Source organism: Trypanosoma cruzi, genomic scaffold (assembly GCF_000209065.1).
Source record: "Trypanosoma cruzi strain CL Brener 1047053516609 genomic scaffold, whole genome shotgun sequence".
Lineage (NCBI taxonomy): Eukaryota > Euglenozoa > Kinetoplastea > Trypanosomatida > Trypanosomatidae > Trypanosoma > Trypanosoma cruzi.
The window spans coordinates 52,222-77,847 of record NW_001849464.1 but is presented as its reverse complement, the minus strand read 5'-3'; the positions used below and the strand labels follow the sequence as shown (position 1 = coordinate 77,847).

General features: G+C 50.4%; 13 protein-coding genes and 1 pseudogene across 13 annotated transcripts, besides 35 other annotated features; all 14 read left to right on the top strand.

Moving 5' to 3' along the window:
* Positions 1-25,626: a sequence feature (heterozygous, Esmeraldo-like haplotype).
* Positions 5-24: a microsatellite.
* Positions 23-58: a microsatellite.
* Positions 95-122: a microsatellite.
* Tc00.1047053510091.130 (hypothetical protein, conserved) lies at positions 411-1,751 on the top strand (the record flags this gene model as incomplete). The annotated part of the gene is made up of 1 exon (XM_806557.1): positions 411-1,751. One exon carries the CDS (start codon positions 411-413, stop codon positions 1,749-1,751), a length of 1,341 nt encoding a protein of 446 aa, XP_811650.1.
* On the top strand, positions 2,283-2,699 carry Tc00.1047053510091.119 (annotated as a pseudogene).
* Positions 2,707-2,731: a microsatellite.
* Positions 2,870-2,904: a microsatellite.
* Positions 3,082-3,173: a sequence feature (T-rich).
* Positions 3,398-3,417: a microsatellite.
* On the top strand, positions 3,479-4,384 carry Tc00.1047053510091.110 (hypothetical protein, conserved; the record flags this gene model as incomplete). The annotated part of the gene is made up of 1 exon (XM_806556.1): positions 3,479-4,384. The coding sequence occupies one exon, from the start codon at positions 3,479-3,481 to the stop codon at positions 4,382-4,384; it is 906 nt and encodes a 301-aa protein (XP_811649.1).
* Positions 3,660-3,731: a sequence feature (C-rich).
* Positions 4,128-4,185: a microsatellite.
* Positions 4,200-4,278: a microsatellite.
* Positions 4,772-4,801: a microsatellite.
* On the top strand, positions 5,412-6,278 carry Tc00.1047053510091.100 (hypothetical protein, conserved; the record flags this gene model as incomplete). Its single annotated transcript, XM_806555.1, has 1 exon — positions 5,412-6,278. One exon carries the CDS (start codon positions 5,412-5,414, stop codon positions 6,276-6,278), a length of 867 nt encoding a protein of 288 aa, XP_811648.1.
* Positions 6,363-6,398: a sequence feature (T-rich).
* Positions 6,483-6,509: a microsatellite.
* Positions 6,625-6,656: a microsatellite.
* Positions 6,867-6,904: a microsatellite.
* Tc00.1047053510091.90 (hypothetical protein, conserved) lies at positions 7,009-11,046 on the top strand (the record flags this gene model as incomplete). Its single annotated transcript, XM_806554.1, has 1 exon — positions 7,009-11,046. The coding sequence occupies one exon, from the start codon at positions 7,009-7,011 to the stop codon at positions 11,044-11,046; it is 4,038 nt and encodes a 1,345-aa protein (XP_811647.1).
* Positions 11,084-11,117: a microsatellite.
* Positions 11,205-11,253: a sequence feature (T-rich).
* Positions 11,739-12,782, top strand: Tc00.1047053510091.80 (pyruvate dehydrogenase E1 beta subunit, putative; the record flags this gene model as incomplete). Its single annotated transcript, XM_806553.1, has 1 exon — positions 11,739-12,782. The coding sequence occupies one exon, from the start codon at positions 11,739-11,741 to the stop codon at positions 12,780-12,782; it is 1,044 nt and encodes a 347-aa protein (XP_811646.1).
* Positions 13,061-13,106: a microsatellite.
* Positions 13,069-13,119: a microsatellite.
* Positions 13,219-13,241: a microsatellite.
* Positions 13,431-13,477: a microsatellite.
* Positions 13,638-13,751: a sequence feature (A-rich).
* Positions 13,835-13,868: a microsatellite.
* Positions 14,194-14,577, top strand: Tc00.1047053510091.70 (U6 snRNA-associated Sm-like protein LSm8, putative; the record flags this gene model as incomplete). The annotated part of the gene is made up of 1 exon (XM_806552.1): positions 14,194-14,577. One exon carries the CDS (start codon positions 14,194-14,196, stop codon positions 14,575-14,577), a length of 384 nt encoding a protein of 127 aa, XP_811645.1.
* Positions 14,762-14,795: a microsatellite.
* On the top strand, positions 14,941-17,712 carry Tc00.1047053510091.60 (hypothetical protein, conserved; the record flags this gene model as incomplete). The annotated part of the gene is made up of 1 exon (XM_806551.1): positions 14,941-17,712. One exon carries the CDS (start codon positions 14,941-14,943, stop codon positions 17,710-17,712), a length of 2,772 nt encoding a protein of 923 aa, XP_811644.1.
* Positions 17,753-17,782: a microsatellite.
* Positions 18,043-18,087: a sequence feature (A-rich).
* Positions 18,201-18,992, top strand: Tc00.1047053510091.50 (hypothetical protein, conserved; the record flags this gene model as incomplete). Its single annotated transcript, XM_806550.1, has 1 exon — positions 18,201-18,992. One exon carries the CDS (start codon positions 18,201-18,203, stop codon positions 18,990-18,992), a length of 792 nt encoding a protein of 263 aa, XP_811643.1.
* Positions 19,010-19,053: a microsatellite.
* Positions 19,231-19,262: a microsatellite.
* Positions 19,369-19,396: a microsatellite.
* On the top strand, positions 19,475-20,080 carry Tc00.1047053510091.40 (rev7, putative; the record flags this gene model as incomplete). The annotated part of the gene is made up of 1 exon (XM_806549.1): positions 19,475-20,080. One exon carries the CDS (start codon positions 19,475-19,477, stop codon positions 20,078-20,080), a length of 606 nt encoding a protein of 201 aa, XP_811642.1.
* Positions 20,585-22,639, top strand: Tc00.1047053510091.30 (hypothetical protein, conserved; the record flags this gene model as incomplete). Its single annotated transcript, XM_806548.1, has 1 exon — positions 20,585-22,639. One exon carries the CDS (start codon positions 20,585-20,587, stop codon positions 22,637-22,639), a length of 2,055 nt encoding a protein of 684 aa, XP_811641.1.
* Positions 22,660-22,707: a sequence feature (T-rich).
* Positions 22,804-22,832: a microsatellite.
* Positions 22,836-22,874: a sequence feature (CT-rich).
* Tc00.1047053510091.20 (hypothetical protein, conserved) lies at positions 23,222-23,923 on the top strand (the record flags this gene model as incomplete). Its single annotated transcript, XM_806547.1, has 1 exon — positions 23,222-23,923. The coding sequence occupies one exon, from the start codon at positions 23,222-23,224 to the stop codon at positions 23,921-23,923; it is 702 nt and encodes a 233-aa protein (XP_811640.1).
* Positions 24,040-24,087: a sequence feature (A-rich).
* Positions 24,215-24,239: a microsatellite.
* Positions 24,261-24,518, top strand: Tc00.1047053510091.14 (hypothetical protein, conserved; the record flags this gene model as incomplete). Its single annotated transcript, XM_806558.1, has 1 exon — positions 24,261-24,518. One exon carries the CDS (start codon positions 24,261-24,263, stop codon positions 24,516-24,518), a length of 258 nt encoding a protein of 85 aa, XP_811651.1.
* Positions 24,889-25,626, top strand: Tc00.1047053510091.7 (diacylglycerol acyltransferase, putative; the record flags this gene model as incomplete). Its single annotated transcript, XM_806559.1, has 1 exon — positions 24,889-25,626. A coding segment is annotated over one exon (738 nt), but the record flags the coding sequence as incomplete, so codon positions are not given.

The window sequence follows — 25,626 nt, the reverse complement described above, 5'->3', positions numbered from 1 at the left end:
CATTTTGTTGTTGTTGTTGTTGTTTGTTTGTTTGTTTCTTCTTTTTTTTTTTTTTTTTCCTGTTGTTACCATAACCCCATTTTTCTTTTTTCTCTTTATTTATTTTATTTATTTATTTATTTTCGTGCTTATGGGGAAAAAGGATTTGCTGAGCAAAGACGTTCCTCTCTTTTGAATGTGTGCATGAAAAAGGGAAATGGAAGGGGAGGAGTGTGGCGGAGTTGTGTTTGTGTGTGTGAATTGGCCGGCTGCTCTCTCAATGTCTGCTCTTTCCTCCCATCCAACACGTCCCCTTGACAACTTCGCGATGGGGGAGTTTCTTTTGTTGTTGTTGTTTTTTTTTTCTGGAGGGGGGAAGGGGTGGGTCTGTGTAGGGATTGCGGTAGTGGTGGCACGTCCTCACGCATGCAATGGGGACGGTGGCTGGCGAGCTGCAGGGCGATGCGTTTCTCCGTGCCAATTTGGAGTACTTGGCGTCGCTGGAACCACCGGCCATTTGTCCGGTGTTGCCGCGGCTCCCAGGGGGAGCGGGTCTCCTGCCGGACGACTTTCAGTTACCCCCGACGGCAACAGCGGGCGAAGCTGCGTCGATTATCCTGCAGGTGAATGCTGTGGAGGACGTTTCTCTTCCGATGGCGCAGCGATTAAGGGCCATGGCACCACCCGAAACAGCGGCGGTGCAGGACAATGAGACGGAACTCCCCACGGCGGTGGGAGACGAGGCGCGGCAGATTTCAGTGGATGAAGTGCTGCGTTCTATGGAAAGTGACGAGCCCGCGTCGCAGCGACGTGGACGTCGTCAGCGTTTGCTTCGGCTAACCCTTACCGACGGCTTCACGAGGGTGATTGCGGTTGAGGACTGCCGCAAAGGATGTGACGCATTGCGAGGAGGGGTGGCGTGGGGTACCAAACTGCGACTTTATGCCCCGCTGCAAATACGCCACGGTGTGCTCATCTTGAAATCACAGCAGACGGTGATGATGGGTGGGTTTGTGCTGGAGCTACAGGAATTCTGGGAGCGGCATGCAAAGGCAATGCTCGAGGAGATGTCCGGGAGACCCAAGAGGCGAATCCAGCAGCCTGCGGAGGTGCCTTCCAGGGTTGCGCCGGTGCAAATTCACAACGGGGCACGCACCAACGTGGAACATAATTCCGCGTCGTTACCACCACTACCACAGCAGCGGCTGCAGGAAGGAGGAGCAGAAGAAAATGCAGCAGCACCCGCTGCTCCAAGCCATTCCAACACTATGGCCTCCCTACATGGTGCGAATGCCGTGAATCAACCACCCCCACTCTCTTTCTCTCTTTCCGCCTCACAGCCCCAATCTCTTTCTGCGTGGCAATCACATCATCCGCCCACCGCCCCCTTTAGGACAGTTGCAGTAATCAGAGAAGTGACATCGGAATTGACGATTAGAGAAGTCTCTGCGCGTTCTCCGGAGGCATCCAAACGTTTTTCGCTTCTTGTCCTACTGTCAACTCCCCCAGCTGATGTCAACAGCGATGTGCCGACAGGAGAGGCAGAGCTCGTGGTGGATCTGGGCCACAACTGGCTGCAGCAAGCACTCGGCGTGGATCCTGACGCATTTCGCGCCCTGTTCCTTTCGCGCCAACCCGATGACGTTGCAAAGCTTAACACGTTGGTGGAGAGTGTGGGGTGGGAGTTGGAGAACTTTGGCGTCGCGGTCTTCGTGTTGCGTCAGCGCGAGACCGATGGCGTCGTCGAGGTGGTGAAGGTGGAGCGGCTGTAGTGTCGCCCTCCCCTCTGACGTCGTTGTCTGTGTGTGTGGGGGGGGGGGGGGGGAAATCAGACCGGGGGGCGGTGAGTGGGGAGTTCACGACAACCCGAACCAAAAAGAGCGAGGACAAGACGCATGCACGCACGCATACATTCAGATTGGCTCACAGAAGACGGCAACGAAGGGCAAGAATGACAGACAGGGAAAGAGCGAGAGAGAGGAGAAAGATGGTGTTCATTGAAGAATCTCTGGGCACCGAAGGAATCGAAGAAAATGTCATGCCCCTGTTGATCCTAAATGTCTTTTTATCTTTTTCTCTTCTTATCGCTTTACTTCTTTCACCTGCCAAGAGGAACACAACACAACTGAAGTAACACGAGGGTCAACGAGGAATACGGGAAGAAACAAACAACAACAACAAAAAAAAAAAAAAACAATGAAACATTAACGTATTATTCCTGCAAAGAAACCAAATTAGGAAGAATCACAAAGAAGAAAGAAAGAAAAAAAAGGTGTTAAGGACTTGGGGGGGGGGGGGGGAAGGAATGGGCTGCGGCTACTCTGTCTACTCAGAACGGGATGACATCATCTTCAAGCAGAAGGGACCCACCGGAGTAGGAATCCGGAGAATCATTAAGATGTTTAGAAAAGGAAAACGGTCTTTTGTTCCGTCTAAAGATGGACGAAGGGAAGTGGGGCTTCTACAACGACACCAAAGAGTACGAGTTCCATGTGTTCTATACCTTTTATGAAGGGAGCAGTGTGGAGCCCATCGGCGGTACCACGGTTACACGGAATGAAGACGGCACTATAATTGCGGAGATTATTGCGTATCCGCTGGAAACGCTGATTTTTATTGAGGGTGAAATTGATGGTGCCAAGGGGCGAATTGAGGCTTACCCCGTCTCGGAACGCTATAAACGGGAGGCAATTAAGCGTAAAGTCTTGAGGAGCATGTGATTTCCACTTCTTTTTTTTTTTTTTTTTTTTTTCTGTTGTTGCTGCTGTTGGTGCGTGTCCTTCTTCTGCTGCGGGTACTCTGCTTCCTCCTGTCCCTGCGTGCATGGGCTTTTCCCCACCCCTAACCCTGCGGGAAGGACATGGATGGACGGATCCGCACACTGTACTACTTCTCTTTTTCTTTTTTTTTTTCTTTTTTCTTTTTGGCTTCCCCTCCCCTCCTCACGCCTGTTGCGAGCAGCACGGCACCAAGAAGGTACCCAAAGCGAAAAGGGAAACGAACAGGCAAAATAAGTTGTGTGTTGTGTGAGTGAAAAGGGAAATTGTCAAGAAACAACACGACAGGAAGAAGTGAATAGCGTGAAGGAAGATATATAAACATAAAGAAAAAAGAGGAACAGAGAGAGAGAGAAAAGAGAGAAAAAAAAAAAAAACAAGAACAACAAATAAAGGAGAAAACAACAACAAAAAAAAGATATTTGGCCGTGAAGAGAGGGAGTAGCCGGCATCCGTTTTATTTGGTGGCTGGTGTAGACCTGGCAACGAAACCTTTTTTACATAAAATTGGACCAAGAGAGACAGAGAGAGAGGGATACACTTAAACACGTGAATACAGATATTTGTTTGGATATACTTCCAGAGGAATTTAAGGCGAAGAGCAGATAAACATCTTAAAACAACACATTTGATTTATTTTATTTATTTTTATTTTTATTTTGCCTTGCTTGGGTGTACGAATTGCTTGAATTCTCCCGGTTTGGAAAGAAGGAGAGGTGCATATGCGACGAATCCTGCAACCCCCAACGTATGGCGTGAGTGGCCTTTTCGCCATGGCGATTAAGAGTGCGACCGGGTTGCGGTCTGGCACTGGCACCTCTCTTGCAAGCAGGCCGATGACGCTTCATGTCTCCGTTCGTGCGCAGGGAGGCTTCGGCGGTGGTCGCCCTGCCCGTGGGCAACGGGGTGGTGGTGGGGGCGGAAATGAAGGCAGGGACAGAGGAGGCGGAGGCGGAGGCGGAAGTGGAGGTGGAGCTGCTCAAAGCAAAGGCGGAGCGGCACGACGCACGGTTATCAACAAAACAGGCGATGGTGAGCTTAGCGACTTCACGCGGATCGTGATGCGGGATGACTCACACATTCTCAAGAATATTGTCAAACACATTCCGCAGAATGGTGCCATTTCAGTGAAGAGTCTCCACGCGCAGCTCTCACCTGATGTGCAGGAAGCGATTGCAGAGAAGTACGATGGTCTCAAAAACTTCCTGGAGCAACGCAAGCAACTTTTTGTGGTGAAAACAAATCCTGCGGATGGTGTTTTGTACGCCGCAGCTACTCCTTTGGCGATGCAGAAACTTGTTGCGCGCGAGAAGCAAAGAGAAACGATGCAGGAAATGTTGGGGATAAACAGTCCTGCTGCTAGCGGAAAACGTGGCGGACGCGGCGGTAATCGTGGCGGCGGTGGCGGCGGCAATCGGGGAGGTGGTGGGAACCGTAATAATCGCGGTGATGGCGGTGGCGGTGGCGGTGGCGGTGGCGGTGGCGGTGGCGGTGGCGGTGGCGGTGGCGGCGGCGGCGGTGGAAGAGGTGGATTTGACGGTGGCGGTCGTGGGGGTTTTAGGGGACGCGGAAATGGCGGCAGGATAGGCGGTGAGAGTCGTAGCTTTGGCACGCAGGGGCGTCGCTGAGTTTTTTTCTTGGCATGCATGTGTCCTATGAAGAAACATTTTGGGAAGGGGAAAGCATACTGTGGGGAGATGAAGTTAAATCGAGGTGCGGGGAAGAAGAAAAAGAAAAGGAAATGGGAGCGCTTCAGGCCTTTCCGCGCTTCTCTTCCGCCCCGTTGTCCGTATGTGCTTTCGTGCCAGCGGTTCTTGTTGACTGATGGACGGTGGCCGAGTGCGGAGTCATTTGGGAGGCGAATGCGTGCGGACTAATCGTTGCCACCCTTTGCACATTTTTGTTCCCTGCAGTCAAATCAGAAGTGATAGAAGGCACCAGGCGAATCAAGAGGCATGAAGTGCAGCTGTAGATCCCGCACACACCACAAATACCGCCACCAATTTGATTTATTATTATTTATTTATTTATTTATTTATTTATTTTTGAGGGGGAACTTTTTATTTTTGTGGTTGTTGTTTTTCTAATTCTGCTTGTGTGTGTGTGTGTACGTGTATTTTTTTATTGTTTGGCGGAATGGTAGCGAGGCGTTTTGCGGAGACGGGAGGTGGAACGCGAGGAACAGAGAGAATGTTTTGTAGGGGGGTATTTTTTAAGTAGAAGCAGAGGAAGGGAGTTGATTCCCTAACGAGAAGGTTGAGGAGAATCAAATTTTTATGAAAATTGCCTGTCGGTGTGTGTGTGTGTTTGGTTGAGCGAGAGGAGGCGTGATGCATAGGCGTTTTTGAAGAAGGTGGGGAGGTGGCATCCCACTCTTCCCTTTCCCTCTCCTTTTTGCGCTCAATGAAGTCATGCTACGTCACATTAATGCCCTTTTAATTTTGTCTGACACTCGGAAGCGCCACTACTCACTGCTGGAGGTGTGCCCGTATGTGCGATTTATTTTTTCTCTCCCCTGGTTACTGTGCTTCCGGTAAGCCTTTTTGCCTTGTCTTCTTTCCTTCTTTTTTACTCGGCGTGTTGCGTATGACGTAGTGTGAATCAACGAGCGAGGGAGAGAGTGTAGGGTGGTATATTACATTGTAATTGATACACATGGGGATGTTTGTGGTGGGTCGCGGGGCATTGAGGTGGAAGGCGGTGCCACAGTTATTGACGCACGCTGGCAGAGGAGGCACCACCACCCGCGGCGTCACGGCGTGCGTGCGGGGGATATGGTCACTGCCGTTTGTCTACCACGTGAGCGGCGCCGTCGTCACGCAACGTCGACTTCACGCCACGTCGAGTGGCGACGGTGAATCAACGGAGAAGGGCGCGTCGACATCGGGGTCGTCTGACGCACCGGCAGCTTCCGCGACGGTGTCGCATCAGGAGGCGATGGAAAGATTGTTGGAGGAGGTTCAAGTTGTGCTAAGCCGCCCCGTGCCGATCGGCTCACTCTTTCGCGCCCTGTCCCCTACAAGCCGGAAGACGCTGGTAAAGAACAAAGAGCCGCTGGAGCAGTTGCTTATGCGCTACCCAGAGCATTTTGCGTTGTATCAGCAGGGCAATGTGAAGAATAAGATTATTTACTGCGCTCCGCCACATTTGGTGCCGCCTACTGCGCGGCGAATGGTTTTTGAGGAACCTCCCGTGGTTGCGGCGGTCTCCTCGTCATCGGCCCAATCCAAAGATGGGAAGGGAATTAATGAAAGAATCTTGCAGCACGACCCCGTTGCAGAGAGGCAGAAGCGAATTAACACCGTCCTGCAGTACATCCCAAATGAGTGGTCTGCTTTTACAGACCTCAATATACCGGAGGAGGTGCGGGTAAAATGCATGGGAAAGCCGTCTCTGAGGGCCTTCCATTACTTTGAGAAGTATCCGCAGTACTTTGAGGTACGGCAGCAGGGGATTACAGATCATTCGTTTTACGTGCGTCGCTCTTTGGCGCTACAACGAAAGACGGAAAAGCCACCTTGAAGTTGGTTGTGTGTGTGTGTGTTGCTTTATTGATTCTTTTGCCGCTGCTTCTCATTTCTGTTTCTAGGGAAATCCCAAATGGAGAAAAAAAAAAAAAAAGAAAGGAAAAAAAGAGAGAAAGAGGGGGACGAAAATAAAAGGAATTTGTAAAAGCAAACAATGGTGGGTGTTTTTGTTCGTTGTCTGCGAGAGTCTCTCTCTCTCTGTGTGTGCGTGTGTGTGTGTATGCGTCATAGATCTGTTTTCTATTAAATCGCCGTATTGAGGATAATTATTTTTTTATTTGCATTTAACCGTATAACCATATGAGCAGGAAATGACTGCTGGTAGGGAGATACAGCACGGCATACATATATATATATATATATATATATATATGGATGGATGTGTGATGTTTTGAAAGGTCATGTTATGTAGTTGTTGCTTACGTTTACCGTCACCGCTGTCTTCCGTTTTGTATTTGGGTGGGTGTGCAATACTTGGGATTCCTTTCTTTTTTTTTTGGGGGGGGGGGCTGCCGTTATGAAACGTGGAATGAAGGGAATTGACGGGAGATCCAGAGCGCAGGTCCAACAAATCCCAAAGGAAATATATATATATATACATATATATATATATATATATATTTGCGTTCTTTTTTTTTTTTTTTTTTGGTTGCTTTTTGGTGAGTGTGTGACTGTCTCTTTGTCTCTCCTGAAAGGAGGAGTGATCGAGAGGTGTGGGTGGTTAAATGGCACGGCATGAGGATGAGGACACTTCGCATGACTTCTGGTGGTCGCATCGGCGGCTTTCAGAGGAGGAGGAGGCGATCCTGACAGGATCCTCCATGGCAGCGATCGATATTTCTGCGTCTATAGACACGATTAGGGCGAAAGCTCGGAAGATGTTGGAAGCAGTGGCGACAAAGAACGGCAGTGACACGATCGAAGGGAGTGTTGCGGAGATAGATGACGCACGAATAGCGCCGTGGCACGAAGAACTTGCTGTTCTCCGAGATCAGCTGCTGGATGCGTTACTGGCCTCGCAACAGGGGCGGCAAGCGAGGGCGCAGGACGAGACGGTGCGTGGAGGCGGTACCGTGGTTGAGCCAGACACGTCTTCGCTCCGCCGAACCTCCCACGAGATGCTGCTCCACGCCGTATTTGGTGAGTGGGCCGCCCTTTGGGCTTCCAACAAGGAGGCGCACGGCGGTTTGCTCTCAGAATCGCTTTTAGACATTTTTCTTGACGGTATTGTTTACACACATGCGGCCAAATGGAACGGTGAGGAGGCAGAGGAGGCAACTGGCGGCACGATGAGGGACGTGGTGTGGATGTTTGTGAGGGACACTTGGGGCATGACACCTATTGAGCAGGAAAAATTGTTGCCACGACTCGTGCAGCATGCGTGGGAAGCCTTTATTGCGGAAATGCAAAGGCTGGAAGAGGAGGTGCTGCGTGTGTGCACAGCGGTAGTGGAGTCACCCAATGCAGAGGTGGCAGCGCACGAGCGACAGGGTGAGGCCCGCACACTTGTCACGAACGCGGTTCGGGTGCTGAGGATGTTGGCGTCTCCTTCAACCCCCGCGGAGGCCGCATCGATGAGGGACACGTCCCATGCCCATGTTGTGGTGGCAACCTCCGCTAAGGCAAGACGAGTGGTGCAGATGATTGGTAGGTGGCTTCCCGTTTGCTGCGACTTTCTTCACGCACTCGCACCGCGGCAGGATAATAGTCGAAAGGAGGAAAATGAGGTAGGGAAATGTCCAGAGGGAAATAACAAAGAATGCAGTGACACTGCCGCAACCCCAGAAGCGGTTGAGTGGATCCGGCAACTGAAGGGGCAGGTGGAGCGTGTTCTCCGGCTCTTGGCTCAGTCGGATGAGACTTCGCCGTGGATACTGATTTTCGTAGATATCATCGCACGCGTCTTTTACGTGACGACTAAGGACACATTGCAGACCAACGGCGACGCAGATGCTGAGGTGAGACAGCATATAGCACTTAAATCCTTCTTGACTTCCTATGAAAAGGGCGATGATGTGCCACCCGCAGCTGCCTTAACAGGTCACTGGACGCTTGCAGAGGCATGTAACATGAAGATAAGTCACGTCTTGTCATGTGCACTGGACAAAACAGGTTTCCCAAGCAGTCTCAGTACTCGCGTACTGCGTGTGTTGTTAGTGCAGCGTCCGATAGCCACGCTGCGGCACCTGTTAACTTTCTTGTGTCCCGGCAACAACGTGGCGGCGTTATGTGACTGTGAGCCCGTGATCACCGATAAGGGAAGTGCCAGTGATGCGCGTTCCATGGCGTTTATGGAAGAGCCGTTGCAGGAGAATGCCGTGGCGAGGACATTTTTCCCGAAGTTTTTTTCCGTCTTTCGGGCTATAGAGCAGGCATTGGAGAGTCTTTGTGGGGATCTGACGGGCCACGACTCGGATGCCGATGCCGTGTCACTCATTCTGGATCGATTTTTGGCAGCCGCAATGGATAAGGTCTTCACGACGGGCTTTGCGCAGGAAAAAGGCGTGGCGGCGAGCGAGTGGCTCATGTTTTTAGCATTCATATGTCACGATATGCCTCTCTTTGACGTCAACGCGCTTCATCACGTTCGCAACGCCGCTCGTCGCTTCTTTGCGCCAGGCAGGCCCATGATTTCATACCTGCACGAGCAGATTGTAAAGCATGGGCGCCATGGCCTTACTGCCTTTTTTCTTCCGCCGCTACGGGCGATTGGTGTGGATTACAGCACCTCCAGTGATCAAGAGCATCTGGGTTGTGCCCTGCGCTACCCGCTTTCGGCAGAGGTGGCGTACTTTCAGGAGCTGCCGCGCGGATATTACTGTCGCCAGCCACTACGTCTTGCGCTGAATGCAAAGAACGACGCGTTACACTTTTTTCACGACCTTCTCATGCCACCAGTGGTGGACGTGCTTTCAAAGAATTCTCCCATTGTGGAAAGGAAACTGAAAGAAGAGGACCGGGTGGCGGTGCGGGATAGTTTTGTCGACATGATCGTTCATATTGGAATTTTTGTGTTGGCGCGCGTGCGTGGTGACGCCGATTTCCCCCCCGTGACGGACACAGTGACGGCAGACGCGATGTCATCTTTTTTTTTCGGTATCTTGCGGCTGTGCAGCACTGTCACTTACTGGGATGCTACCAGGCGACATGAGATTCAGCGTGCCATTGTCAAGCAACTCTGTGCAAAAAGCCCCGCCGCATCGAACCCCACAGCGACTTCCGGCAACAAAAGGCAAAACGGTGGCAGTCACAGAGCAGGGGAGAGAACGGCACCGTTGCCAATGGCATTTCTCCTTCGTGGCGGCTGTACGCTGGGGGACGGAGACGCAGAAGCGGGTGGTGTGTCGGAAGGGGAAACGGAATTGCCGCAAGCCTGGCACGACTGGTTCTGCAACGTGGAGCTTGAAGATATTGATGCACGTGCGGGAGTCTCGGCGATGACGCTCCTGCGGATTTGTAATCGCGGCTACATGAAAGTTATTCCGACAAGGACGTTACTGGAGCGTCGGGCCACGCTGGAGCAGCACGCCAGAAAACAAAAGGAGTCAGGTTCACGGGAAAAAGTTGAATCTGCAATGGAGGCAGCGATTCTGCGGGATGTGAAGCGGCTGCGTGGACAGCGGGACGGTAACGCGGGGAAGCAGACAAACTCACAGGATCAACCGGCTGTGAAAGAGAAGGTTTTGGCGGGGGATGAGATGAAGGCGGAGAATGGGGTTGAGGAGAATGGCAAGGCGACGGTCGTCAAGGCTGAGAAGTCAGATGACAACAAGGGGGAGAAGGAAATATCAATGCCGAAGCCCGATGAAAAGCCGCTTCCCATCGCGGTAGTGAAGCCGTACATTGAAGCGATGGTTGTGACACTCATGCAGCGTGCCCGTATTTCTGTAGTGGATGGCGCTGCGGCTGGTGTGGCCCTAAAAAAATGGCTTATGGCGGTCTCGGGACGATTCGAGCCGCAGGCCCTTTTGGAGGTGGTGCGTCGGGTGGTGTTGCAAGCAAACACCAAACTGACGCACGCCACGAAGCTGGAGTGTGCTTCACTATCCGCTTTTTTGGGGGCCGTTGCGGAAGACATTGTGCTGCCGTACAAACTGAGCTTTCTTCCTTGCAATCCCACGCATACGAAGCAGCAGCGTCAACAGGGAACTGCGCCCGCCGAGACGAAGGAGAAGGACAACAGCAACGAGTGGCTCCATAAAGTCCTTCCATTCTCGGAGAAGGATGCTGGGATGCTGCTGCGTGTTCTCATTGCCGACACGACACGTGCTGTGACCCGCTTTTTGGAACACGCCACGCCACTTGGGGACTGGAAGGCGTACATACTCACGTTTCACATGCGACGCATTATGGGCCTTCTTGCTCGCTATGAGTCGGCATACCGTGCGGCGTTGGCAAGGAGACTGCAGCAATTGTGTACAACGTCCGTTGTCATGGAAGGCACCCACCCCGTCCAGCTGTTGGCGGCAGTGGAATGCCCTCTGCTTGAAAAGATGACACGACCAGCAGCTGATGTGGACCACCTATTCACAAGCGCAATGCCAACAGCACAAGAAACACCGGTGCCATTATCATCATCCACTTCAGGGACGCAGATGAACTCAACAGCCGCCTTGGGAGGAGGCAATGGTGGCAACACTAGCAGGAAAAGCTGGTCGAAATCTGTGGACGCATCCAAACGGAAGAGGCAACGCTCCTCTGACAACTCCCATTCTCATCGTCACGGACGCCGTAGGAACGGCCCTCGCGATCAGGAAGAATGAAGGCATGTGTTTTGTTTTTTCTGTGTTTCAAGCTCCCGTGTTTGTGTGTGTGTGTGTGTGTGTGTGTGTGTAAATGTGAGAGGGATGGAGAGTTATAAACACACGCGTCCACAATTCCTGGCGCCGTTGGATATTAGACGCATACACACGAATAATGCAAGAAAAGAGGAATAAACTAAGGAAAAAAAAAAAAAAGAAGAAAAGGGAGGGCTGGCAAACTCTCCATTTGTATTGCTTTTTGACGTTCTGTGCTTTATTTGTTTTCGTGCTTGGGAGTAGAAGTGACTCTCTTCCTCTCGACCCAATTGCTGACCGAACGGTTTGCCTGTTCGCGGATTCTCGTGCTCTCTTATTTGGGGAGCTGTTGGGGCGATGAAGCGTATGGACGAAGTGGTCCCGGTAACGCAAGGAGCGAGAGAAGCAAATAAATGATGTCTTTTGTTTGTTTTTGTTTTTTTTTTCTTTTATGGACTTGTGTCGTTAAAAAGGGGTGAGAAGATGTTTTTTTTTTTTTGGTTATTTTTCAATTCTTTCATGTTTGTTTCTTTCGTTGTTGCCTCCCGAGTAATTTTGAGTCGTACACAACCCACTCACTTGTTTACAGGCGTCCTTGTGCTAAATCAAATAACACACAGACATACACTACCTAGAAAAGAAAGGTTTTATTTTTAACAAGAGAAATTTTAATTAAAATGCGCCGTCTTGCTGTCTCTAGGCTTTTCTCCGCTGCCATCACGACTCGTGCGTTGACGACGTTGACAGTCCGTGAAGCGCTTAACAAGGCCCTCGACGAGGAGATGGAACGTGACAATAAAGTATTTATCCTTGGGGAGGAAGTAGGCCAGTACCAAGGTGCGTATAAGGTGACCAAGGGACTTTTGGACAAGTACGGCACCTCGCGCGTTATTGACATGCCCATCACGGAACACGGTTTTACTGGCATGGCAGTCGGTGCTGCGATGAGTGGCATGCGCCCTGTGTGCGAATTCATGACGATGAACTTTGCGATGCAGGCTATTGACCAAATTGTCAATTCTGCGGCGAAGGGGCATTATATGTCCGGTGGTCAGTTGTTATGTCCGGTGGTGTTCCGTGGCCCCAATGGCGCCTCTGCTGGTGTTGCGGCGCAGCATAGCCAGTGCTTCGCGCCGTGGTATGCCTCCGTGCCTGGGCTGAAGGTGTTCGCGCCGTACAACTCCGAGGACGCGCGTGGGATGATCAAGACGGCCATTCGGGACGAAAACCCGGTTGTGGTTCTTGAGCATGAGCTCATGTACGGTGAGTCCTTTTCGGTCTCGGATGAGGCGATGGGGGAGGACTTCCTTATTCCCTGGGGCAAGGCGAAGGTGGAGCGGGTCGGCCAGCACATTTCGATGATTGGCTTCTCTCGCGGCGTGGAGCTCTGCCTGAAGGCGGCGGATCAACTCGCGAAGGAGGGGATTGAGGCGGAGGTGATCAACCTGCGCTCTCTCCGCCCGCTTGACCGTCGGACGATCATCGAGTCCATTATGAAGACGGGCCGCGCCATGACAGTGGACGAGTCCTTCCCCGTCTGCAACATTGGGGCGGAGATATGCGCCGTCGTCATGGAAAGTGAGGCATTTGACTACCTCGACGCTCCTATGGAGCGGGTGTCGTGCGCCGACTGCCCCACGCCGTACGCGAAGGATTTGGAAGTGGCATCGCAGCCGCAGGTGTCAGATGTTCTTGCCGTAGCCCGCCGTGTCCTCAGCTGAACGGAGGAGCTTGGATTTCAAGCAAGTAGGAGAATTAAGAAGAAAAAAGGAAAAAAAGGGGGCTGGTGAGTGGAGGATGAAGAGAAAAGGGAGGAGGAAAACCAAGGAATGAAAACGGAGAGATGGCGGTGGCAAACAATTGAAAGGATGGGACTCCGTAGTGTTGAGGAGGGGAGGGAAGTGAAATGATGTATTTGTGCCTACGTAGACGAGCAGCGCGGATACAATGAAGAGCCAATATTACGCCATGATATAACGATAAGTTTCCTCACGCAAAAACACACACATATATGTGGACATGTATACATACATGTATACATGTATGTGCGTCTGTCTGGAGGTGGTGGAACTGCGGAAATGGCTCAAGCGGCATGAGTCTGCGTCGTGTTTTTTAGTAATGAAGAGGGAGGAGGACGAGGAGGATGACATAATGAAAATATATATATATATATATATATAACTAAAATAATTAACACGTAAGGAGGGTGGATGGAGGAAAAGGGCATTTAGATAGCAATGCTCTGGGGAGAGTAAAGAGAGAAAATGAGGTTAGAGGTATGTGTCTACACGTTAAGATACATACGTGCATTCATGCCTACACACACTTTACTTGAAAGATTAGGCGTACGTAAAGATGCCAGGGAAGGCAAAAAAAAAAAAAAAGAAAAAAAAAAGGGAACAAACAAAAACAAAAAGGATGAAGGAGGGGGGAAGTAAAGAAGCACAACAAAAACAACAACGAAAAGAAAAAGAAAAATGGGAGAAATAGACAGAGGGAGAGGGAGATTTGGGTTCATGGACGGTCTAATATGAAAGGGGGACTCTGGCGGGAATGGTGGAGTTCAAACACCGAAATTTTATTTTGGCTTTTTTTTGTTTCTTTCATTTCTTTTTTTTTTGTTTGTTTGTTGTTTGTGCGTCTGTTTTTTTGACTCTTTGAATATCGTCTTTTTTTTTTTTTTTTTCTTTAAATGGACTTAACTTCACGTTCCTTCAGAGGACTCCCCAAATCCCCTTCTTTTCTTCCTTCTGCCTCTTTGGTATTTTCCTCATTCTTTCTTTTTTTCTTTTTTTTTTTTTTTTTTTCGGAGGAAGGGAAAAGGAGGAGGAAGGGGGCATATGTGTGGTGCACACGGGTTGATGATTTTTGTTCCTCATTTGTGATTAGTGGTCTATGAAATGATGATTTCTACGCCTTCTATTCCCGTTTATGACGGTCTGTTTGTACGGGGGAAGAGGGGGAAGGTCTTTGCTGCGGGATCCACTCTTCCTCGCTTTCTCTCTTTATTATTATTTTTTTTTCTTACAAAATGACGTACACTGTGTTTGCATGTATGCATGTATCTTCCTCTATTTCTTTTACTCTTGTAGTTTATTTTTGTTGTTGTTGTTGTGTGTTGTTGAGGGGTACATGTTGACGCATTATCTGCGGCGGCGCGTTTCAGTCATTACGACAGATGGTCGCTACCTTGTTGGCGTGCTGCATGCCGCCGATCAGCTGCTCAATGTTGTTCTCACATCCTGCGTGGAGCGCGTATTTGACGAGGCGAGGGAGAACGCGGGTGGCTCACGGGAGCAAAAAGAAAACCAACCCATGAGTAGCAACGATAACAGCAGTGGGGGCAGGATGCAGGAGTTGCCTATGGGCGTGATGATGATTCGTGGGAGTGATGTGGTCTGTGTGGCGGCTGTCGACACGGTGGAGGAGGCGAAGTTGGGCATTAAATCATGGCGTGGACGTAACCTTCCAGCTGTGGAACGTGTGCCACGTGCAGCAGCACCAGCGGTGTCATGAAGCAGGAACACGAAAAGGGAGGAGATGAAAGCGAAAGATGGACTGGAAGTTATGTGTGCGTGTTGCACGAGGGCCGCGTTGTGCGCGTCATATTGCATTACGATTATCTACATGGAGGAACTGTGTGTCTGTGTGTGAAATCAAGAAGAAGAGAACATCTGTACTTACCACCATCACACACACACTCTCTCTCTTTTTCTCTTTCTCTCTTTGTCTCTTGTTCCGTTCACTTTTCCTCTCCCTTTTTCATCGCTCCTTCTCTTTGGATGTCACCTAGGTGTTTGTACGAGAGGGAAGGGCAAAGGTCGGCAGTTGTAACTGTGCGGAGGGAAAAGAGACACGCTGGGGAAGTGTGATAGGGCAATGTACACATCACTGAACAGGCATTATCCTGACCTCTTGCGCACATTTTACAAGAAGTCGCTGCAGGGGGTTGCTCGGAGCGTCCCGAAGGGTAAAGGCGGTACCTCCAAACGCTTCGGCAGAGCAGGGAAGACGGCGAGGAAAACAGAAGCTGGAGAAGAAGAACCAACGGTCGCAGATCGCACGTCCGACATCGAGAGTGAATTGGAGGAGTTCCCACCGTATGTGGATCCAACAGAAGAGCAAGAGGTCTGTCTGGACCCTATTCGTGCACTGAGGATTCCACGCTCACGGTTTCACACGGTGAGAGAGCTGACGCTCTGTCGCAAGGGTATCACGCGGCTCCACAGTAATGTGCAGTTATTAAAAAATCTAGACACACTTATCATAAGACATAACCGGCTAAGACAAATTGACTTTCTGATTCCCCCGAGAAATTCTCGTGACGTCTTTTCAGACTCGAGAGTTCATGAAGAAAGTGCGCTTGTTGACATTCCTCATGGCACATTACGGGGCTGTCGTTTTCTACGACGCCTCTACGCCTCTCACAACTGTCTGCAGACACTGGATGGCGATGTACCCTATCTGCGATACCTCGAGGTGTTGTTTCTTGCGCACAATCGTCTCAGCAATCTTAACGCCGTCTCCGCTCAACTGAGGCCCCTCAAATGTCTTCGCGAGCTGGACCTGCGTGGGAACCCCCTATGTGACGAGGAGGGGTACCGCCTCTTTTTGATTCACGAGCACCCACACCTCGAGGTGCTGGACCGTCGCGTTGTGCGGGACGAGGAGCGCAAGGAGGCCATCGCGTACTTTGCTTCCGGCGCCGGTGGGGCGGGTCGTCACAGGGGCCATGGACACCACGCCACAGGCAGCGTTGCGGAACTCGCGGAACCGGCGACAGGGTTGCGGCTAACACTGACGGAGCAATTCTCGGCGGGGGAGAGAAACGAGGAGAGGAACGACGTGAACTCCACCAAAGGGAACAAAAAGGATTCCGGACTTTCTGCGATGGAACAGCCGTTGGTATCAGCTTTTTCAAAGCAACGGATGTCAAATGCCTCTGGTGGGACGCGGCAGAATGAGAAGACGAAGTTTTTGGTGGCGTTCCTTCGGACGTATACGCCGCCCGTTGTCGGGGAGGTTGTTGCCAGCCCTCGCCAGGCTATTTTTCAGCCATCCGCGTGCGAGCGTTTACTTGAAGAAAAGGTATGGCGCGATAAGCAGCTGAAAAGTAAACGTCAACTAAAAAAGACGCAGAAACTTGCCGCGGAGCAGCAGGAACTGCGAGAGAAACATCAGGCATTTCACGCAACGTGGGCACTTTCGCGTCGAGGGATGCCGTTATCTGCAGAGAAGTGGGGAATGCTTACGAAAGCAGTGGAGTCGTCAAGCAACACATCTTTACCGGATACACAACCTGCCCCGCAGCGCCGCGTCTCCCTGCGTCGTCGTTCAATTGCGGTGCGTCAACCAGCAACGGAGCAGACGGGAAGAAAGACGTCGAATCCTGTAAGCTTCAATTTAGAAAATGAACCTGTTGAACTGCCGCGGCTTCCTTCACCAACTGTGAGAAAAAGTGATTACAGCGTCATGTACGACGCCCTGCTGGACCGTTCAAAGAATGTAGAGATGAGGATTGGGCAAAATGTTTTATGCCTGCCTGAAAGTCGTCGACTGGGGCGTATAAAAAATATATTGGGACAAGTGACGGAATTCATGCGCCAACCAGCAGAGGAAAGAGGGGTGAATCCGAAGCAATTCACTTCTATCCGTGAAATTCAGCAACAAAAAGACGCCTTGATCCCAGAGCCATGGGAACACACATCCATAGAGGGGCTGACAACGACGATGAATTCGGCAGAGCAGCTGGAGTATCTTTATCTCATGGCCATGTCGCTTTTTCTACCAACTGAGTTTAGTGCTCTTGAGGGGCATTTTATGACGAGCACCGGGGAGATTCTGCCGGTTCAGGAGCCCCCGCGATCAAAGAAACAGACGAAAAAGGATAAATCCCGGCAGAGTGACAGTACACAAACCTTGACAAGTGGCAGTGCCTCACTTCTTGTCTCCGCTGCGGCCGCACTACGGCAGAGGTTACCAGCGGCCCTCACAGCCACAAACATTGAAGTTGGACCGCCCGAACGAACAACGTTTGTGCAAATAATGAATATGCTTGATGATCATAGCGGAATTTGGGACCTTGACCTTGAACAGGTGTCAGAGGCTTTTCGTGAGGAGTACATGAGCAAAAACAAATCGATTTGTACGGACGGTTTCCCAAAGGATGAGGAGAAAAGCGTCCTTGTCCCTTCTTTTCGACGAGGACGACGTTCCGTTGGAAAGTCGCGAGCCAAAGGAGAAAGTCGCGGCGTGTCCAAATCGTCACCACGTAGCACTGATATAAGAAACGTTGTATCGAACCCCACGTCATCGCCGGCGATTAAGGCATCCAGCTTAAAATTAGGCAATGTGCTATTGGACATTGTCCGCTATTTGCCGTTTGTGGAAAATAGACTGGCCTTTTTTCAAAGGAAGTGCACGGAAACCGCATCGAAAGGCGTTAACGGCCCTTCTGGAGAGGCCGCACGGGAGTGGTTTGCCAAGACGCAGATTGCACTTATGCACTATGAACGGCTTTTGAAAGCAATGAAAATGGCGAACTTGACCAAGGAGGGTGCTCTTGCCCGCTTGGTGCCACTGGAAAGCATCGCGGTGCAGGAGGTGCAGGAAGTAGGCTCGTTCTTTCGATCGCCTGCAGCCTCCTCTTGACGTGCACCATCACCTTTCACTGTGTCATGAACGGAACAACATATATATATATATATATATATATATATATGTCCCTCTCTATTTTCAAGGATGTATGGCTGACAGTTTGTTTTCTTTTTTTTTTTTTGGCTGTTACTTATTTGAAATGTACAAAAATGCATTTTTTCCAATAGCTTTGCATTTTTTTTTTTTTTTTTTGTGTGTGTGTCTGTGTGCGTGTATGGCTCGTCTTGCGGTTGCTGTTGGGTCAGGGAGGGGATACGAGAAGACAGGAGGCTGGCGCGGTACTTCCTGGCGGTGAATAACATCCATGCAATGCGCCGTCGAAGATCTTTTTTTTTTTTATTACCTTTTTTTCCTCCTTTATTTTTTTTTGTCCGTGTGTGTGTGGGGAGGCTGTGAGTATTGTCTTGTGGTGGTGGGGACGGGAAAGAAAGGGCGAGAAGAAAGTGGAAAAGGAGCGGCAAGAAACAACGAGCAGCAGCGGGATGGCATTTCGTCTCGTTTCTTCCACGCCGTTGCTGGCGGCACTGGCGCTGGGGATGGCGACAGGAACGAATGCTCGCCTCCTGCACATGACGCGCCTTGCGCGGCAGGGTGTGGGTCGCGGAAACTTCTTTGCCTACCTGGGCCTTCCACAGACTCCGGAGCTCGACGCGGCGGAGGTTCAACGCGCGTACCACGACTTGCAGCGGCGCGTTCATCCTGACCAGGTCAACGTTCAGGCCAGAGAAGCGGAAGAGGGACAAGAGCAGTCAAAAACGACACCCGCACCAGTTTTGGAGAGGGAGGAAATGGGGGCAGCAGGAGGCGTAGCGGATGTGGATGAGTCCATCTACGCCAATGCCTCCTACGAGACCCTGCGGGACCCTTTTTTGCGGTGCCGGTATTTGATGCGCTTGAGCCGCGCGGAGAAGGTGAAGGGCGCCCCATTGACAACGGCCGAAGAAGAGGCACTCATGCACGATGATGACCGCCGTAGTGTGGAGGAGAACCGAAAGCTCATGGGTGATGCAGTGGATATTGCGTCTCTTGGGCCGGACTTTCTTTCGGAGTTAATGGCGGTCAACGAGACAATTTTCTCCACCGATTTGTCAAAGGAGGAAGGCGTGGCGAATCTGCGGCTCCTTGTTGCCCACCTGGAGGAACGCTACGAGGAGTTTTATGCCCAGGCAAAGGAATATTGGAAACAAAAGGATACTCGCCGGTTTTATCACAGCGTACTGGGGTGGACGTATGTTCGTAACGCTCTTAAGCACGCGAAGGATCGTCTTGACTGAAGAAGATGGAAGGGTTGGTATGTGAGTGCGTGTATATGTGTGTATGTGTGTTTGTGTGTGTTTCCTTCCTCGTAGTTTAAACCACACTTTTATATCCCACACCACATGTGCATTTTGTGTGTCTCACCCCAAATAAAATAAATTTGTATAACATTTTCAACAGGATGATTATAAATGTTGCCGCTGGGTGGGCATGCGTCTTCTTGGTGTGTGTGGTTGATATTCCCTACTATGTGTGTATTTCTTTATTTTTTATTTATTTATTTTTTTTTTGTTGTTGGAGTGCGAGCGCGATGTATCCTTTTTTTACATATATTTTTTTTTTTCTTGAATCTTCTAGCAGGCAACCCGTTCCCACTCTCCTTTACCTCCCCCCTATATGCGTATATATATATATATATATAGACACAAGTAGAGAAAGTTCATACATCATACACCGGCAGAGGAGCTGAATGAGTGAGGGAGTGAGGAGGGGGCAAAAGATGTCGCAGGCTGTTCAAACCATTACTTTTAAGGGGAGCGTTGCGATGGTCACAGAGTTTCTGGGATTTGCGATATACAGCATCTTGTACCAACGGGGGGTGTACCCACAGGAGGTCTTTGAGCAGGTCAAGAGGTATGGCATCCCATTGATGATCTCAACGGATAGCGACTTGAATGCCTACCTTGCGGAGTTACTGCAGCAAGTAGCCATGTGGGTGACTGCCGATAAAGTCCGCAAGTTGGTCATGATAGTGGCGGACGGCGCAGAAAGCAATGTGGTGGTGGAGCGATGGGCTTTTGACATCTTGGCGGAGGAGACAAAAGGCATGATTGCCACGACAAGGACGGATGCTGAGCTTCAACGTGAAATTCAGGCGGTGATGCGGCAAATCACCGCCTCTGTGGCGTACCTGCCCCTGTTGCCGGAGGGTTGCGTCTTTGACCTTCTTGTGTACACCGAGATGGACGCGGAGTTGCCGTCCAACACGTGGGAACTGAGTGACCCACGCCTCATCCCATGCAGCAGTGAGGTCAAGTTGCGCTCATTTACCACAAACTTCCATCGAGTGAACGCGTCTGTAACGTACCGAGAAGACGCGGCCTGACAAGAAACAAATAGAAGGGGGTGGGAGGCGAAAGAGAGTGAAGGAGACGGATAGAATGAGAGAGTGAGTATGAGAGAGAAACTGTGCGTGGGTGTGTTTACGAATAGCGATGGATGCTCCTTGTACCTGCTCTCACGTTGTACTGCTATCAGAGAAGAACAGACGAGGGAGTGTTCCCTCCCCTCTCCCTTTTTTTCTCATTCCTCATTTTACCCACTTTCTCTTGCTCTCACGCTGTACGCTATTATCTTTTCTCTCTGCGTCTTTTGCGCCCTCCACCTCTTTGACCACCCACACACACACACACGGCTGCCGCACATACAGCTGCTGCTACAGGAAGAGAAGCAGACGAGGGGAGGGGAAAAGGAGTAGTGGCACGTGGAAGTTAGGAAGGGAAATTAAAGAAGCATCCGCCTAAACAACCGAAAAGAAGTCCGGGAGTGGAGAGAGAAGGAACCACCAACATAAAAATAAAGAGGGAGAGGGAGATAGAAGTAAACAGGCATGGCGAAGGGTAAAAAGAAGGGGCCTGTTGATGTATTTGCCACTTTGGGATCTTCGGGCCGAATAGAGGCGGCGGGCGACACTGAATCGACAGACATGCGCCCTGCGGAAATGCTGGACACAGCATTGGTCATCACACCTGCCATCCCACGCGTAGAAGTGAGCCTCAACATTCAGTTCCGATGCACCGTCCCGATTGTTGAGGGGGACATGCTTCAGCTGTACCTGCCCGGATTTCGCGGCAAGGCCTCCCTCTTTACGCCTGAATTTTCACCCATACAGGCCACGAAGTCGTTGCGGCAGTTCCGTGGCTACTGGTCCGGTGAAGGGGCGAAAAAAGGGAAAGGCCCTGGGAAGCAGTTGCTGCTGCTCAAATGCGTTCATCGTGTAGAGGCACAACAGCTCGTCGCGATCGTCGTTCCACGCTCTCTGAGACTGATGTCCCCCGACAAACTGGCACAGAACTCGTCTAAAATCAAGATAAGTGGCGTGGTAAAGCATGCTGAGGGTGGCAAGATCCTGAAACAGGTATTTGTGTCTTCCACGGAGGTGAAAAAGAGACATGTGTTGGAGGAAATTAAGGATTACAAGTTACTTATCTCGGAGTTGGACAAAATTAGTGGATTAGAAGACGTTGACGCACATGTGGCGGAGGAACTTTCCATGGAGGAGGTGGATCATATATGGGAATCCACATATGAACGTTGTCCATACCCTATTGCGCTTCAGTGGCATATTGCCAATTCCGCCTTTCGCGATTATGAATCATTTGGACCGCTACTGAAGACGATTGTGGAAGGTGGCATCCATTCGGTCAAACGACGACACCAGTTACTGGGTCTCTACCGTGAGATTGCCACAAACCTGGGTGTAAAAGTAGGTGCGGTTATTATATTTCAGGATGTACTGAATATGCTTTACGGTTCATTGTATCCACATATCCCCGGTACAGTCCTGTTGGCCGTTCGCCTTTTTACCATGGAGCCTATTGACATTGCCCGTACATTCTTGATCAGTGAACCACCCCAGTTTTCGCTGGCACAGGAAATCTATAGCAGCTTTCGTACGGGCGATCCAGAGGGTCTAAAAAAGTGGGCCTTCACTGTGTCAACATTGCTGCTTATTGTCGGTACGCATGCAAACGACCCGGAATCTTCGGTGGATACGCCTATTTTGCCGTTGTACTACGCCATTAAGGAGGTCCCTCATGATGAACTTCAATACATACGGGAAATGCCTCCAAATGAGTGGTACGTATTTCCGTTTCTTGCTTTGGTACGTCCTAGAGTTGACTGGACAGATGAAGAGGCCTTCCCAATACCGGATAACGCGGTGTTGTTTGAGATCCATAATGCCGCGGATGGGTTGGATGTAAGTGACCTCTCGATGTACCCTTATGATCGGGAGTGGCTTTTGCCTCTCTTCTCATCCTTCCGCGTCAACCACGTCAAGGTGTATGATGACCGAAATAGTCTTACACATGTCGTTATGTATATGCATGGTTGTCTACATGGTTCAGTGAAAGAACCTATGATTCCCGAGGAGGACCGCGCCGTGACGGCCGTGATGGTGAGGAAACTTCGAACGGAGGCGGAAAAAATTATTTATCGTGCCCACCAAATTGCCGAGCATGCATATCTAAACGTCACCCTTAATGAGCGACTTCGGCTCCATCCACAGACACTACTGCGGGCACAATATGTGGATCATTACTTTGAGGTGAAACGCTTTTCGCAGGCCAAAACGACCGTCGAGGAGGGACTTGTCAACTGGCAGGTCTGCACGACACCGGCACAGTTGATCGATCCTGTGGAAGGTGTCATTAAGCATGCGGTGTGGGAATTCATGCCACGTAAGTTTGCCCTTTTGGCAGAACAGTACTTTCTTAGCAAAACACGCTTCAAGAAGGTGTTTGAAGCGCAAGGCATTTTGCTGGACTTTGCGGGATATGTATGCGACTACGGCGGGAAGGGACCACGACCGATGCGGCGACTTTTACGAAAACGTGTCACGCATGAGGCGCCGTTGCCAGTGTTTGAGGAGTTGAATTCATGAAGGTGGAACCACACACACACAAAAAAAAAAAAGGGAGAAAAAAAGAAAAAGGGGAGAAGACAAAAAGACATGACAACTTCTTATGTGTGTTTGTTGGGTTTTATATCGGATGTAAATTACGAAACAAGTTGAAATATGGAATTATCAGAAGGTTGGCGAAGAAAAAAATAAAATAAAACAAAATAAAATAAAAGTTAGAGGGGAAAAGAAAGAGAGAAAGAGAGAGAGAGAGAGAAGAATAGAAGGAAGTCTTCACATTATGATGTGGACGAGATGACCCCCCCTTTGGATGTCTTCTTTTCAAAAGTTCATATTTATGTACTTTACATCATTACCACACTTTTTTGACTTCTTGTCTTGTATGATGTGAGAACCCATTTGAATTTTTGCGGTATTGGGTTCTCATCGCTCCTTCTTGTTCTACATGTGTTTGTCATGCATGACAGAAGTCTCTTTCTTTCTCTTTCACTCTCACTGAGAGGGAAACGAATACATAAATAATTGGAAGGAGAAGAAGAAGGGGAGGTTAAAGGACTGATTGTGTGGGAAGGAAAAGAGAGAGACTGTGTGTGCAGCTGCAAGATGTTGCGGCGGCACCTCGTATCCTTCCGCCTTGGCATCGGCGTTGGTGTTGGCGGCAACAAAACCCTTTCATCTTCCACGTCACTCTTTTGCGCGCAGCGTGGGGTGTTTGCGGACAAGGCACGTGCCGGCATGATCATTGCGATCGACAAGCGTTACTATCGAGTTCTGGCCAACACACGCTCGCAGAAGGGGCAAAATGCCGCCTCTTTCAACATAAAACTTGTTGAAGTAGGTACGGGGCGCAAGAAGGAAGTGACGGCAGGACAGGGGCATGACTTTGCACAGGTGCGGGCGGAGCGGGTGCGACTCCTGTTTAGTGGGTTTGATGATGACGATATGGCATGTTTTGTGTACCCAGAGCACGCCTCAGATGCGGGAAAGGAGGTGAACATTCCTGGCGACTCTCTGCCAGATGTGCAGCAGAAGTTTCTTTGCTGTGGCATGCCTGTTGACATTCTACACATCATTCCTGACGATGAGGACTCGCCTGACGCAAAGGATATCTGGGCAGAGGTGGTAATGCCGTCTAGTTACAACTACACGGTCGAGAAGATTTCTTTAAAGGGGATGTACAAAATGGCGTCATTCAAGGAGTGTGATGGCGTTGTTAGCGTCAATGACTCTGTGCAGATAAACGACAAGGTGAAGGTGACAATCAAACCAGACGGCACAGTAGCGTTTGGTGGTCGGGCATCCTGATAGGCGTGCCCGTGGCGTACATGCACAGATATTTACAAGGATCTATCCATTGGTGGGTAACAGCCGCAGGGAGGATTTCTGCACTCATGATGGATGTATGTATATATGTACCCGTACTTCTCTTTCCCTCTCTTTCCCTTATCTTTTTTTTTTTCTTTTTTTTTGCAATATGGCTATATGAGGGTGTATTTAAATACACACATATACCCTACACCATACAAGGAGAAGGAAGCTACACGAAAAGACAAAATATTACCCACACATCGCTGAAAACAGCAGCAGAAGGCAGGCTATTATTATTATTATTAGTATTATTTTTTTTTTTTTTCACTTGGCAATGACAGCCAGTGCCACGAGTGCGGATACACCTGTAACTCGGTTGCCGCCTTACTTCCCTACCAGTCTTAAGGAATGCACAGCATCGACAGACCTCTTTTTCTCCTGTTTTGAGCAGAATGCTCTAATGAAAACCCCAACCGACACAACAAGTGCCAAACGGGCACTGCTGCAATGCCAGTCGGAGCTGCGCGCATATATGACATGCATGGAAAAACACCTTGGCGACGGCAAAAGATCGTGGTGGAAGTTCTGGTAGCCTCAGCACCACCACCACCACCGTCAACAAAGACGGCGATGACATGGAAGCGCAAAAGGATAAAAAGAGAGTGGGAAAGCAAAAACAAAAAAGAAGACGGGTAAGTGAAAGACTTGTACACATGTGACGCACTGCTTGATATGGCGTGTGTTGTCCTCACCCATCCCCAATGCCAGCAGTTACTTACATTTCTTTCATATGAAGGAGCGCGGTGCTGTCCTTGCCGAACCAGCACTCACAGAGACATGTACACTGCTATAACGCCACAACATCCGTTGTTTTCGCATTTTCTTCTCTCCTTCATAAACATGATTTATTGCCAAAAGTACACACAAAGCAAAACAAAATAGTGGGTAAATACAACACAGAAATGGAATTTGGCGAGGGCACCGCAATGGCTGCCGATCACCACGACAGTCAGGCAGCATTCCCACTGGCAGAGGAATATGTCGTGGAGCCGACGACCACGGAGGAGATGCACGAGCTACTTGACATGATTGTTAGCGCCTGTGACCATCTGCAGGGTTTGATACGCGATCGCCTTCCTGTCACGCAGAGGGAGGTGTCGAAGCTTCGGAAGGCCTACTGGCTTGCAACGGGCGAGACGGAGAGGCTGCGCAGCCGCAGTGGGTCGAGAAGCTCCATATTTGGCAACGCTGACTGTGGCGGTGCAGGCATTCAGCCCCTGCACCCCGGCGTGGAGGGCCGCAGGCGGCAGGACGGGAAGATCCTCGCGTGTGACTGCGCGCTGCGACAGCTCGAGGAGTACGTGGGTCCGAGGCCCGAGGCGCATACGTTTGACCACGACGATGATGCGGGGAATGAGGGCGAGAGGAGCAGAATGCGGCGCTTTTTTTGCGTTCCGGTCGAGCGCCGCCTCCAAACGCTTTTGGTGTCGGCGTTTCTGTTCTTTACACTTATTCCTGTTTCCCTTGCGCTCACGGTGGCGCTGCTGCTGAATTGGTGGACCATGCCGTTCATGGTGGCGTACCTCGTGCACATCTTCACCTTTGGACAGCCCAGGCATCCGTTGAGGAAGAATACCGCCTTTACACGACTAAAGATATGGCGCCACTACGGCGCCTACTTTCCCGTGCGCCTTGTGATT